The sequence below is a fragment of the Elephas maximus genome, chromosome 12 (genome assembly GCF_024166365.1).
Source record: "Elephas maximus indicus isolate mEleMax1 chromosome 12, mEleMax1 primary haplotype, whole genome shotgun sequence".
NCBI classification, from domain to species: Eukaryota; Metazoa; Chordata; class Mammalia; order Proboscidea; family Elephantidae; genus Elephas; species Elephas maximus.
This window is the reverse complement of record NC_064830.1, coordinates 51,893,721-51,908,999: the sequence shown is the minus strand read 5'-3', so window position 1 is coordinate 51,908,999 and position 15,279 is coordinate 51,893,721. Positions and strand designations below refer to the sequence as shown.

The 15,279-nt window shown below is 39.1% G+C and overlaps 1 protein-coding gene across 10 annotated transcripts in view; it reads right to left on the bottom strand.

Moving 5' to 3' along the window:
• Positions 1-15,279, bottom strand: part of AP4E1 (adaptor related protein complex 4 subunit epsilon 1) — a 220,766-nt gene that overhangs the window by 135,081 nt on the left and 70,406 nt on the right. For all 10 annotated transcript variants that reach the window (XR_007519759.1, XR_007519758.1, XR_007519760.1 and 7 more), the window contains 2 exons: positions 13,370-13,484; positions 6,149-6,272 (listed from right to left, as the gene is read on the bottom strand). Coding sequence is in view for 6 of the 10 variants with exons in the window: in XM_049904950.1 (XP_049760907.1) it covers positions 6,149-6,272; positions 13,370-13,484 (239 nt within the window). In the remaining 4 variants the exon portion in view is untranslated. The remainder of the gene's footprint in view (positions 1-6,148; positions 6,273-13,369; positions 13,485-15,279) is intronic.

Sequence of the window (15,279 nt, the reverse complement as noted above, 5' to 3'; positions counted from 1 at the left end):
CCCCCTGCCCCTCTATTCATTCATTCGTAAGCTTGCCTTTGATGCTCAGGGCTCCTAGCTTGTCATAGATACACACGTTTCACTTGTTTTTTTCGGGTCTTTGTTGTAAAGAGGGCTTGCCAGAAAAAGCGTCTATCTATTCCGCCATCTTGGCTCCCTGGGAGTTTTTTTTTTTTTTTTATTACCTTTTCATATCTCTTCTCTTGTTATGGGTCTGTTCAGACTTTCAACATCATTTTTTGTTAGTTTGGGTAGGTAGCGTGTTTCTAAAAATTTGTCCATTTCCTCTTGGTTTTTAAATTTGTTGGAGTGGTTTTTGTAATACTCTATTATGACCCTTTTTTAATTTCAGTCAGGTCTGTTGTAATATCCCCCATTTCATTTCTTATTTGGGTTATTTCCATCCTGTCATTTTCTTTTTTTTTTGGTCATTTTAGCCACTGGTTTGTTGATTTTGTTGATCCTTTCAAAGAACCAACTTTTGGTTTTGTTAATCCTTTCTATTGTTTTTCTACTATATTTCATTTATTTCTGCTCTGATCTTTATTATTTCCTTTCTTCTGGTGGCTGTGGGTTTCTTTTACTTTCTCTATTTGTTCAAGTTGTGTATCTAATATTATGATTTTGTCCCTTTCTTCTTTTTTGATGTGTGCATCTATTGCTATAAATTGACCTCTGAGCAGTGCCTTTGCTGTGGCCCAAAGGTTGTGGTATGATGTGTTTCTAGGAATTTTTTTTATTCCATCTTTGATTTCTTCTATTACCCAATGGTTTTTAAGCAGGGTGTTACTCAGTTTCCATGTACTTCACTTTTTTCCTTGTTCTTCCTGTTGTTAATTTCTCCTTTGATGGTGTTATGATCAGAGAAGATACTTTGTATTATCTCAACATTTTGGATTTTGTTGAGGGTTGCTCTGTGGCCTAATATGTGGTCTGTTCTGGAGAATGTTCCATGTGCGTTGGAAAACAATGTATATTTTGCAACTGTTGGGTGGAGTGTTCTATATGTATCTATGAGGTCGAATTGGCTGATTATTATGCCCTTTAGCTCTTCTCTATCTTTGTTGAGTTTCCTTCTAGATGTTCTGTCCTTTACCTCAGAGTGGTGTGTTGAAGTCTCCTACTATTAATGTGGAACTGTCAATTCCTCTTTTCAGTGCTATTAGAGTTTATGTATTTTGGAGCCCTGTCATTGGGTGTGTAGATGTTTATTATCATTAAGTCTTCATGATGGATCATCCCTTTAGTCATTATACGGTGCCCTTCTTTATCTTTTATGGTGGATTTTGTTTTAAAGTCTATTTTATCTGTGATTAGTATTGCCACTCCTGCCCTCTTTTGGAAATTATTTGCTTGATTTTTTCCATCTTTTGATTTTTACTAAATTTACATCTTTGTTTCTAAGGTGTGTCTCCTGCAGACAGCAAATTGATGGATCCTGTTTTTTTAATCCATTCTGTCACTCTCTGTCACTCTTTATTGATGCATTTAGGCCATTAACATTCAGTGAAATTATTGATAGGTGTGAGTTTATTGCTGTCATTTTGTAGTTGTGTGTGTGTGTGTGTGTGTGTGTGTGTGTGTGTGTGTGTGTGTGTGTGGTGCTGACATTTTCTTTGTTCCTCTTACTCTCCTGTGCTGAGTTCCTTTTGTTTGTGGATTTCTTTTGTTTTTGCAGATTTTGTCTTTATTAAGACTTTGTTTTTCTTCTTTATTTTGGTGAGTAGGCTTATTAACTTTCTTCATGGTCACCTTGCAATTTACCCTATCTTCCTACGTTTGAAACAGTTTATTATTGCTTGGTATCACCTTGCCTTTCTCTCCATTAGAAAGTTCTATACCTACACCATTTGTTCCCTCTTTTATTGTTCTGCTGTTGTTGTTATCTACAGGTTAACCTCTCTGGTTCCCTGTTGCAATTCTTTTGGTTTTGGATAGTCCTTGAGGGTTCATTTCCTAGGTTGGTATCTGGCTGGTGCAATCTTGCATCTAGATTCAGGCTGTGGTCTGGTGTTGTTTGTTCTCAGACCTAAGGACTCCCTTTAAGGACTCTTATTAAGTTTGGTTGGGTTTCTACATAGTCCCTTAATTTCTGTTTATCTGGAAATTCCCTAATATCACCATTATATCTGAATCAAAGTTTTGCAGGATATGTTATTCTTGGTTGGCAATTTTTTCTTCAAGGTTTTATACATGTCATCCCACTGCCTTCTTGTTTGCGTGGTTTCTGCCAAATAACCAGAGCTTAGTTTTATTGCTGCATAAGTGGACTCCAACTCATAGTGACCCTATAGGACAAGGTAGAACTGCCCCATAGGGTTTCCAAGGAGCACCTGGTGGATTCAAACTGCCGACCTTTTGGTTGACAACCATTGCTCATAACCACACCACCGTCAGGGTTTCCTTTTTTTTTTTTTCCTTTTTTTTGGAAACCCTGGTGGCATAGCGGTTAAGAGCAACGGCTGCTAACTGAAAAGATCAGCAGTTTGAATCTACTAGGCGCTCCTTGGAAACTCTACGGGGCAGTTCTACTCTACTATAGGGTCGCTATGAGTCTGAATTGACTTGGCGGCAACCGGTTTTTTAGTCTTACTGTTTCTCCTCTGTATGCGAGTTTTTGTTTTTCTCAAGCTGCTCGCAGGATTTTTTGTCTTCAGTATTAGCGCATGTGATTATGATAAGCCTTGGTGATTTTCTTTTGGGGACTATCTTATATGGTATTTGTTGATATTCTTCGATGGTCAGCTTTTCATCATTCATGATGTTAGGGAAGTTTTCTGTCAGCAATTCTTCAATGATCCTCTCTGTGTTTTCCATTTTCTCCCCATTCTGGAACGCCGATCACTCACAAATTTCTGCTTTTGATTGTATCCCACATAATTCTCAGGGTTTCTTCATTTTTCTTTGTTCTTTTTCTCAAACAGATTTGTAGCTAAGTTTTTGTCTTCAATTTCACTAATCCTGTCTTCCATCATTTCAAACCTGCTCCTCAGCCCTCTCACGACACTGTCCATTTCTGAGATCTTGTTGTTCATCTATTGGATTTCTAATTGTTGTTTTTGTATGATTTCTAGTTATGAATTTATTTTTGGCATTTTTTTCCTGTATTATTTTCCTGAATTCTTCCAATTTTTTGTATTTTCCATGAATTTATCTGCCTTTTCCATGAATTTGTCTATTTTCCCTCATTTTTTGCTTCAACTCTTGGATAGCTCTGAATATTAGAGATTGAATTCCCTATCAGGTAGTTCTAGTGCCTTTTGTTCTACTGAAAAGTCATCTGGTGTTTTATTTTGGATGCCTACTGGAACCACTCTGTCTGTTTTTTTAATATGTTTTGATATTGTCTGCTGTCTTTGGGATGTTCAGTAGCTAAGTTCTTTGTTTACTGACTGTAGATCTTTTTGTTTCATCCTTTTTTTTGGTTATGTCTCAGCAGGCGGGCTGTGTGTTCTTTGTTGTTCACTTGTCTGTGGTCAAGATACTTTTCACCTCCTTGTCCAATGGGCAGCGTCAATCACTCAGTTACGGTGTAGCAGGGCAGGTCCAGCTGAAGGGGAGGGGCTGGGATGGGTTGTTTGTGGCACACACCAGGGCCGACAGGGCAGGCTGGGAATCAGCGCTTGGCAGATTCTGGTACGCTATACCTGTGCTGCTCGGGGGTGTGATGTTCAGCGCATGGTGCAGGCAGGCAGGAAGGAGGGGGGAGGTTGTGATGTGAGGAGCTAATATGGGTGTGGGGAGGAGGTGAGGAAAGAGAAACAGAAGCCAAAAACATACCAGCAAACCAAAAAAAAAAGGCTGCTAAGGAGCTTACTGTTGGAGTGGAAAGATGAGAAACTGAGAAATGGAGGAAAAAAGAAAAACAAAAAGCAGGAAAAAAGTAACTAGGTTAAAATTTGGAAGAAAAAAAACAAAAAGCCACCAGGGGTCACACCCGTGTGGTTGCAATGATCAGGGAAGTGGCTCTCAGGCTGTGCAATATAACCTGGCCAGGGGGTATAGATGTCACACAGCACCAGGTATTCAGGAGGCAGGAAAAGAAGGTAGGTATAGAGAGACGAGAACTGGGAAATGAAGAAAGGAAGGAAAAAAAGAGAAGAAAAAAAAAAACGAAAGGAAAAAGAAATGCCCCAGGGATCCCACCTATGCAGCTGCGCAGATTGCGGGAGTGGCTCCTAAGCCATGCAATGCAGCCCTGCTAGAAAGGACTCCTAAGCCATGAAAAGAAAAAGAAAACAAACAAATGAAGCAAAAAAAAAAGGCCCTGGGAATCCCACCGGCGCGGTGTTACGTGCCAGGGTAGTGGTTCCCCAGTTAAGCGACACCTCACAGCCTTTCAAGAGGAAGTAAAGATGGCACACGGAGCCAGGTGTTCAAGAGAAAGGAGAAAGAGGTGATGGAAGGCAAGGAAGAAACCAAGAGAAATGGAAAAAAGCAACAGCAGCAACAGACCAATGGCACTCAGGGAGCCGACCAGTGTAGGCGGGGTAAATCCAAGCGGCCTGGGGCCAAAGCAGTTGCCTCTGGGCCAAGAGGAGGCTGAGGTAGGGGGTGAGGAAGAAGGGTGAGGGTTAGGAAAGCACGTATTGCTGGTTACCAGGTGCTCTGCCTCCTGCTGGGAACTTCGTGAAGCTGCTTTCCTGTACGCTGATCTCCAATGTGGGTGGGGCAAATCCAAGTGGCACAGATGCTGCACTTCCCAGCTAGCCGAGCCACTGCTGCCAGCCAGGAAGCACAGAGGTAGAGCAGTGAGGAAGAGAACAGGGGGTGAGAAAGCATGTATTACTGGCTACTGGGTACTCTGTGTCCTGCTGGGAGCTCTGTGAAGCTACTTACTTTCCCACACTCCTTGTCCATCGATTTCCAACAGGAGTTCAAGATGTTGAATCCGTGCTGCATTAGCTGATAGGGGACCTCTGCACGTATCTCTCCTTGCTCTCTGTTCCTTATTCTATTCAGTGCTTGGCTAAGTTCTTTATTTCTTCATTTGACACTTCAGGTTCCAGGATTGACGTTTGTCTCTGTTTTACTTACTTTTTCAGGTCTTTGCTGTGGAGGGACAGCACGGTGCTTCTGTCTATGGTGCCATGTTGGCCAAAAGTCGAATGTCATCTTTCAAAGGTTTCACCTTTGAGGGTTTGAGTTTTATTCCAACAGTGCTGCCATTACTTAAAAACACTTTTGAACTCTTTTAAATGAAACTCCTTCAGAGACAAGAAGATCTTTTCCTTACTTTATTGTCACAGTAGGATTTTGTCTAAAATTATCCAGATTGATCAATAATCTTATTTGGTAAACTCAGCTTCTGGACAATGATAAAGATGATGATGGTAACGGGAATTATTATTAATATTACAGTTTCCATTTATCAGTTACTTAATATGTACTGGGTTGTACTAGGCATTTTACATACATTATCTCATTTTTTAAATTTAATTATGTTTCTAGAAGTAATTTAACTTTACTTCCAAAACCAAAATCTGTCTTCAAAGGATGAAAATTTGGCTCCATGTAAGACATTCAAACAAAAGTATAACCCATTTTCAAGGCAGTTGGAAAAAAGTTCTAAAAGCATTCTGAGCAAAGTCAGTTGAAGTCAGTTATTTTATGTTCATCTCTATATCTGCCAGTCTTCCAATGAGATAGTTACAAGCATTTATTAGATGAATGATACAAACAAATAATGAGGAATGTAGAATGATGCTGAATACTTACCAGGGTGTATAAGTTTTGATAGTCTTCCATAAAAAATAAAAATAATGTGTCATTTATTATTATTATGTGTAAAGCTTTTAACATTCAATGCTGTCTTGGGAGGTAAGCTCTTTAAAGAAGAGGACATACTGTACAACGTCAATACCTTGAGAGTGATAAACAGAAAGCAAAAGAAACAATTGCCCATACGGAGTTTAGCTTTCAGGTACCCTTCAACGCAATATATTAAAACACATAGTCACAAATGTACCTCTCCCTTTGAAAATTATGTGAAGACCACTGAAATAATAAACTTCTTAGGTGTTGCCCTAAAATAAGCAAATAATATTGATGATGACGATAGATGATGATACACAGCAGAGGGCAAGTAGAATGCCAAGAGACATTTAAGCACTTACATAGTCTCAATTTTAGTAAGAAAGGAACTTACTCTTTCAGCCCCGTCTCAGCACTGTTTCCAGATACATCTGAACCTAGAGAAATGCCAGCAGGAGACTGTCGTCCAGTGAAACCAGATGCAGAAAAGGAGAGTCCATATGGTTCAAAATTGAGAACTGGAATTTTAAAACAATAACAGAAGTTCATATTTAAAGCAATGCAAAAACGATCGAAGTTACCTGAAGACTGGAATCCAATGACAATTTTTAAACTGGAAGGGGGTTTGGAAATGACCTAATCAAATATTACGATAGTAGTAATAATACAGAGCTACAATTTATTGAATGCCTACTACAAGTCTTCATACTGCTAGGTAGCTGTCTTAGTTATTTAGTGCTGCTATACCAGAAATATCACACGTGGATGGCTGTAACAAAGAAATTTATTCACTCACAGCCTACGAGGCCAGAAGCCCAAATTCAGGGTGCCAGCCTCAGAGGAAGGTTGTCTCTCTGTGTCAGTTCTGGAAGAAGATCCTTGTCATTAATCTTCCCCTGGTCAAGGAGTTTCTCAGCACAGGGATTCCAGGTCCAAAGGGCACAATATGCTCCCAGTGCTTCTTTCTTGGTGGTATGAGGTCCCTATGTCTCTTTGCTCACTTCTCTCTTTTATTTCTCAAAAGAGATTGGCTTAAAACACAACCTAATCTTGTAGATTGAGTCTTGCCTCATTAACATAACTGCCTCTAATCCTGCCTCATTAACATCACAGAGATAGGATTCACAACACACAGGAAAACCACATCCAATAACAAAATGGTAGACAATACTGGGAATCACGGCCTAGCCAAGTTGACACATATTTGGGGAGATACAATTCATGACAGTGACCAAAAACAAGCTGTCCTTCATTTCTATCTTTTTATCTCACTGAGAAGCGAAAAAAGGGTTCAATTAGGAAAAAGAACTGATAAACCATGTCTACTAAAAAGCTGCTGCTCTCATGGTGAGCTATGAATAAGGAGATGACTGTGTTACTTTCAGGCACATTCTTGTACTGAATGGAGTAATGCAGCCCTCATGTGAAATCTCCCCACTGACAAAGAACAAGGTTTACTCAAGTTCAGGTTCCTTTAAATCTGTGTTAACTCAAATAAATTCTATCAGAACCATGAAAATTTATATTGTTATTGTGGTAGAGCTGACGCCTATGCCAGCATCCATTCTCCCCTTATTTTAAGTAACAGAAACCTTGATTCTTAGCTAGGTACAGGACTACCTGGGAAAGAGACTACATTTCCAGACTCCTTTATCATGTGACTGAGTTCTGACCAATGAAATGACACACAAGTTTTGTGAGCAATTTCTGGGAGGAGTCCTCCTTGAACAGAAAATGTCTTTCTTTTCCTCCTTCTTCTTTCCTGCTTTCTAGACTCCAGCATGACTGCTGGATGTGACCAGCCATCTTGGATCATGAAATGGCACACCAAAGACGCCAGAACAGCAAGAGAGACAGAGCCTGGGGTTTTTGATAATCATGAAGTCATCATCAACCCTAGGCTGCCTACTTCTGAATTTTTTAATGGGAGAGAAAAACAACTTTCAACATTGTATAAGATACCACTTTCTTTACTTATTTTCTAATATGCAGCTAAACTTACCCTACTGACACATTTATCATTTTTGGACCTTGTTTGCTTAATGCGAAGAGGACCTGAAGAACTTACTGATGAAGATCAAAGACTACAGCCTTCACCATGGATTATACTTCAACATAAAGAACACAAAAATCCTCACAACTGGACCAATTAGCAACATTATGATAAATGAGAAAATACCAAAGTTGTCAAGGATTTCATTTTACTTGGATCCACAGTCAACATTCATGAAAACGGCAGTCAAGAAATGAAATGACATACAGCACCAAGGAAATCTGCTGCAAAAGACCTCTTTAAGTGTTAAAAAGCAAAGATGTCACCTTGAGGACTGTCTTAGTTATCTTATGCTGCCATAATACCACCAGTGAATGTCTGTTAAAGAAAACAGAAATTTATTCTCTCACAGTTTAGGACACTAAAAGTTCGAATTCAGGGAGCTAGCCCCAGGGGAAGGCTTTCTCTCTCTGTCGGCTCTGGAGGAAGATCCTTGTGATCAATCTTCCCCTGGTCTAGAAGCGTTTCAGCTCTAGGCGCTTGGGTCCAAAGGACGTGCTCCGTTCCTGGCTCTTCTTACTGGATTATCTCTTTTATATCTCACAAGAGACTGACTCAAGATACAACCTAACCTGGTAGGTTGCGTCCTGCCGTGTTAACATAACTGCCTCTAATCCTGCTTCATAAACATCATAGAGGTTAGGATTTACAATACATAGGATAATCATATCAGATCACAAAATGGTGGACAACCACACAATCCTGGCAATCACAGCCTAGCCAGCTGACACATATTCTGGAGGGACACAAATCAATCCATAACAAGCACTAAGGTGTGCCTGACCCAAGCCACGGTATTTTCAATTGCCTCATATAAGTGTGAAAGCTCAACGAATAAGGAAGACCGAAAAAGAATTAATGCCTTTGAATTATGGTGTTGGTGAAGAATATTGATTACACCATGGTCTGCCAGAAGAATGAACAGATCTGTCTTGGAAGAAGTATAGCCAGAGTGCTCCTTAGAAACAAGGATGACAAGACTTCCTCTCATGTATTTTGGACCTGTTATCAGGTGGGAACAGTCCCTGGAGAAGGACATCGTACTTGGTAAAGTAGAGGGTCAGTGAAAAAGAAGAAGACCCTCAACACAATGGATTGACATAGCGGTTACAACAACAGGCTCAAACACAGCAATGACTGTGAGGATGGGGCAGGGCCAGAGAATGTTCTGTTCTGTTGTACATGGGGTTGCTGTGAGTCTGAACCAACTAGATGGCACCTAACAACAACTAGATTATAATACAAAGGAACTTCTTGTAAAATATAAATGTGATCTTCTGTATAGACGAGGAAAGTTTGCCACAAACTTACCCAGGATTACAAAGATAGAAAATGGTAGAGCAAAAAAGAAAATCAGAAACTTTGGCTCCAGAGCTATGCTCTCAACCAATATATTATATTGCCTCCTCCAAAGCATACTGCACTGAATCCAAAGAGTACTAAATAAAAGTTTGCTGGCTGAATGAATGATATAAAAGAAGAATCAATATGCAGTAGAAAAATTAATGGAAGAAGCAAGTTTATAATGTAAGCCTGGTGTTAATTAGGAGTGTGCACTAGACCTTAATTTCTTCATTGTTAAAGTGAAGGGTTTGGACTAGGGACAGAGACCAATGATCTGCATCATTTTTAAAAGCTCTCATATTCATTACCAAGTTTGGAAACTACTTGTCTAAGTATCTCTAAGGTCCTTTTCAGCTAGAATATTCACTAATTCTAAGCTTCTCAATCATCTAGTTTAGCCTTCTTTTATACCATCTGTGATAGCCATCCAGCCTCGGCATTAACACTTCCAGAACCAGTGAAAATATTAAATAGCTCAAGAAATGCTACCTATGCACAACTAAACACTTTAGGTCCAAAAGCAGAAGTTCAAAAATTAAGGTACAGAATTTGAGAACTGAGAGGAAAAGACTAGACATAGAAGGGGACAGCATCTGGAGAGTAGACAGATAAAATTATAATTCTGAGACAATTAAAAAGTGTTACCTGAAGCAGGCCTGGAAAGGCTCATGGTTGAGAATGAAGTTCTAGCCATACTATTTTCATTTTTTAGTAAAAACCCCCCAACATCCATCCAGTAATCAATGACTGGAAGGACCTGAGATTTGGGGGAGTTAACTAGGTATGCAGGAGCTCCCGTACATGGCAGACAGGGAGAACCTAGGTATACAGAAAGAGAACAAGGAACAAGATGGCTGAATAGCAACCTAATGAATATGTAAAAGTTAAAGGGGAAAGGGCAATTCACAGAGTACAGAAAGCATCAGTAATGGCAGGAAAGCAAAGAACATGGTGGCTATTAGCAGTATGGTGGCATAGTGGTTAAGAGCTATGGCTGCTAACCAAAAGGTCGGCAGTTGGAATCCACCAGGCACTCCTTGGAAACCCTATGGGGCAGTTCTACTCTGTCCTATAGGGTCGCTATGAGTTGGAATCAACTCAGTGGCAATGGGTTTGGGTTTTTTTTTTGTTAGCAGTCTGAATGAGACGAGGATGATTAGCCAGTAGATGGAAACCAGAGCTTTGTTTTGGAGAGGCCATTTAGATGGCAATGCAGAAGATGAATCTGACAAGGCTAAGGCTGAAGATAGACTTCTTGGAGTTGGGAATTACTGAAGTAATTCAAGTGAGAGACAATATAAATTATCTAGGGTGTAAGTAATTCAATATTTAACCTGTTGGTATCCTTCATGACTTCAGAGGCCCTGATTATATGCACACTCCTGGGTCACTATGAGTCAGAATCCACTAGACAGCAACAGGTTTGGGTTTTTCTGAGGTTCTTTAACTTGGAGCCCTCGGGTGGTACAAATGGTTAACACGTTCAGCTGCTAAAAGATTCAAGGTTTAAGTTCACTCAGAGATGCCTTAGAAGGCCTGGTGATGTACTTACAAAAAAATCAACTATTGAAAACCCTGTGGAACACAGTTCTATTCTGACACACATGGGGTAGCCATGAGTTGGAATCGACTTGAAGGCAAACTGGTATTTATCTTACCTCATACTGTAGTTCTTTTATACCTTGACCATTTGGCTATACTTCTCCATCCCCAGTTGTAATTTATTTATTAATTTTTTTTTTTGAGAGACTAATAACCCAAAATGGGCCTAGTTTTCCAACTATGGACCTAACTTTCCATAGTTCTATAGAGGAGAGATTATACTGCTGTTTCCCCTTACTGTTTCTGGTGTTACCTAACACTGGGGCTATACCATTTCTGAATTATGTTTTAATAGAATAATCCAAACTGATTCCTAAATGCTTCTCTTGAGTGGGAACTAGTAATAAAGACTCCCTTCCATCCAATCTATTTTTGTCAATTCTTATTATCCTAAAATATTTCCCTGAAGTTTATGTTTATAAATTTGGCATTTTTCTACCTAAGACAGCTAAGGGTCATTTATAAAACTGACAGATTTAATTATTACTCTCTCAAATGATTTATAAAGTTCTTAAATAAGATCAATACCAGAACTAATACAGAATTAACACCTCTTTGGGCAAAAAAAATATGCCTATTTTTCTCCAACTTTTTTTTTCTTAGAGCCAGTCCTGTTTTCAAGGTACACTTTATAATTCATCCGCAAGTATTTACTGAGTACTGGCTATATTTTGGAAACCCTGGTGGCATAGCGGTTAAGTGCTACGGCTGTTTGAATCCACCAGAAACTCCTTGGAAACGCTATGGGGCAGTTCTACTGTGTCCTGTAGGGTCACTATGAGTCGGAATCAATTCAACGGCAATGAGTTTTTTTTTTTTTGGCTATGTTCTAGCTCATAGCCAATGTCCTTTTTTGTAATATAATAGGCATTCTAAACCCACAAAAATCTCACTTTTGCTTTAAAAAATTTTAGAAAAATTGATTTGGAAGGAGAGGGGAAAAGCCTAATTTTAAAGCTTAACCCCATTTACAATGATAGTTTTATAGAACAAAATTCACTTGGCAAAGGATTTCATCAGCTTGGAGAATTCCAGGGCTAGCTCTTATATTTGTGTCAGCTATTTAACTTATTTTAAGAAAGAATACAGGTAATGCCAGGAATTAGGCACCCTACTACCTTCCCTTCCCTCCTCTATCCCTGACTTATAGTAATGGCAGCTGATGGCCCCCTGACATTTGAAAATATAACAACTGAACCACTTTTCTCCACTTGAGAACTCCAGGAGAAGATTTTCACTCCATGCCCTAGATGTCACAAGCCCTTATACACAGTTTGGTCACAGATCAGACAGCTGTAATTCAGAACAATTTTACTTTTTTTTCTTTACCACATTCTATCAACATATAAGGAGTTAAGGGTAAGTAAATTGATTATCCTTTGAAAGAGAACGCAATCATCTAGGCCATTAGGTATCCCTGTGTTAAATAATGTATTGAAAGCCTTAAAAGAGGACATGCTTCTATAAAAAATAGCATCAAGCCTATTATAAGCATTTATAACTTTTTGGTCTCATTTTAGGATCAACCTTTTAGTGGTACTCATAACTGAACATGCCTAGCACCAGAAAAAAAAAAATGAAAACAGTCACCATTGAGTCGATTCTAAATCACGGCAACCCATGTGTGTCAAAGAACTGTGCTCCATAAGGTTTTCAATGGCGTTTTTCCCGAGGCGCCTCTGAGTGGACTCAAATCGCCAACCTTTCAGTTAGCAGCCAAGTACATCAACCATCTGTACCACCCAGGGATTTCATGTCTAGCACAGAGCCTGAAAAACATTACGTACTTAATAAAACCATTAAATGATGAATAAAGAGTGAGAGAGACAAGACCTTGCAGCATTAAACTGTATCAAAAGATATTCTGAACTCCAGAATAGATTGTATTCACTAGTCTCCCTTTATTCCTCTGTATACTACCCACTCAGTACCCAAATATTGCAATGATTTCTCCTTTACCAAATCCATGATGACAATCTTCCCCTGACAGGTTACATTTCTTAAGTATAAAGTTATTTTTCCCTTGCTTAGCTGTTCCTAACCTCACTGATGAGATATTTTGTTGAAGGAAGCATCTCAATACACTTAAGAAGAGACTGCTCAGGATGAAAATGAAACTCACTAGTCCATAATAATCAGGGTTTCTTCTAAAACTTTTCAGCCCTTTAGACAGCGACCAACATGATAATTCCATCTTCAAGTTCTTTCAAAATTCCGGAACGGCTGTCATCCTACCTTAGGTATCTATCTATATATTTTGTCCACACCTATGACTTTGGAATACCTCTAGGCTAACTTTTTTTCTCTGAGTATCTGAAGACCTAGTCAGGGTAAAAAAATCACAAACAGATTTAAGGAGGGATTAAATCAAAGAGATTTAATAACTAAATATCCTTAGTTGTTTACTTACATGATTATAATATCAATTATACAAAAAATATGTTCTTACAATCTAGATTATAAATAAGCCCATGAAAAACTACCCTTTTCATATTGGTGATGGTTACACAACATGATTAATGTAACTGATGTCACTAAAATTATACACATGAAAAATGTTAAATTGACGAATGTGTTATATGTACTTTTACTTCAATTAAAAAAAATTTTTTTTACCCTTTTCCTGAGAAAGCTTTTCCTCCTGGCGTTGGTGGTGAGGTTTGTAAGGTGCTGCACCCTGATTGAGTCCTTCAGCCACAAAACCATCCAGAAAAGATAAAGAAGCATCTACCTGTATTAAAGTAAAGCAAAAATTAGGAATTAAAAAAAAAAAAAACCCTAAACAGTCAACTGTACCTTCATCTAAATATTTCAGCCCATATATCCCAAAAACAAAAAAATCTTAAGTGAAAAACAGAAGCTTCAATTCTAAAAGTGCTGGTGGCACAATGGTTAAGAGCTATAGCTACTAACCAAAATGTCGGCGGTTCAAATCCACTAACTGCCTCTTGGAAACCCTATGGGGCAGTTCTACTCTGCCCTATAGGGCTACTATTACTTGACGGCAATGGGTTTTTTTTTTTTTTCCTCTAGCTTTCTAAAAGATCTATAATCAAGTTAGCTAGCTAAGAGTCTAACAATGTAAGTCATTTTCAGTTATTATTAATGTCACTACATTGCAGAACACATTTTTCAGCATCCAGTATCTTAGGGCATTATGTCAGATGCTATGATTAGATGCTATGACTGAGGAAAAGGAAGACAAAGTTCCTACCCTCAGGAGACTAGCAGCCCAGTGGTGAGACAGACACATATACTATTAAGTATAGTCTGCAGTTCAAATCCGCCAGGCGCTCCTTGGAAACTCTAATGGGCAATTCTACGCTGTCCTATAGGGTCGCTATGAGTTCGAGTCGACTCGACAGCACTGGGTTTTTTGGGTTATAGTGTCCTTATTAGTTGCCTTTTTCTGGGAGCTAAAGTCAAAGTGCCAGTAAGGCTGGTTCCTTCTAGAGGCCCTCAGGAAGAATGTGTTCCTTTTCTCTTGCTGCTTCGAGAGGCTGCCAACATTCCTTGGCTTGTGGCCACATTCACACCAATTTCTGCTTGTCACTTGGCCTCCTCCTCTCTGACCTTCTGCATCCCTTTGTAATTCTTTCATGCCCACCTGGATAATCCAGGATACTCTCCCATCATGGATCCATAACTTAATCACACCTACAAAGTCCCTTTATCATGTAAGGTAACATATTTACAGATTCCAGGGATTAGGAACACTTTTTGGGGGGGGGGGCGGGGGGGAAGTGGCAGCATTACTCAGGCTAACACAGTATCTTTAACTGTGCTGTTCCCCTCCTACCTAAAAATGCTTCTGCACAAATCTATGGGACATCAACTTCAGCAAGAACAGAAAGGCATGAGAAAATGATTAAATAAGAAGAAATAAGTGATGAAGAGTAAGAAGTAAGAGAGAAAAAGAAAAAAAAATGAGATAAACACAAGAGGATACAGCAGTGATGACCTCAGAAACCAGATTGGCTTCTACTAATATATGCAGGTATATTTAGAACATCAGGTTATCCTCAATCATTTAAGCGGCACCTCAAACTCTGAATTTAAAAAGATTTAGTTTCAACAAAATTCTTAGAGATGAGGCTATGCCATCTTTGTCTTTATTGGAGGCAAGGAAGGGTGTACTGACTCCCTAGTTTAATACCAAGTATAGCAGATTCATTCATGATTTCAACAAACATCTCTGGAACACCTACCAGATGCTAAGGCAGGGTCTCTACCTTTAAGGAGCTACTGAAAGAATAAACAAATGTTCAAAATGAATACAAGCCACGAAAATATGACTCAGTATTAGTGGGAATACTGCTCATTCTCTCTTCTTTCTCAACCATGTGACAACTAATAAATAGCAATTTCTATTTCTCAACTATGTTTCTGAACTGGTTTCTCTCTGGAAGTTCTCTGATTCACATTAATCTGAAAAAGAGAATGGTATGAATTAAGAGGGAGAGTAGTAAGTGAGCCCCCTGGGCTAAAGGGCTGGTGGTTAAAAGCAAGTGGAAGAAGGAAAGGTG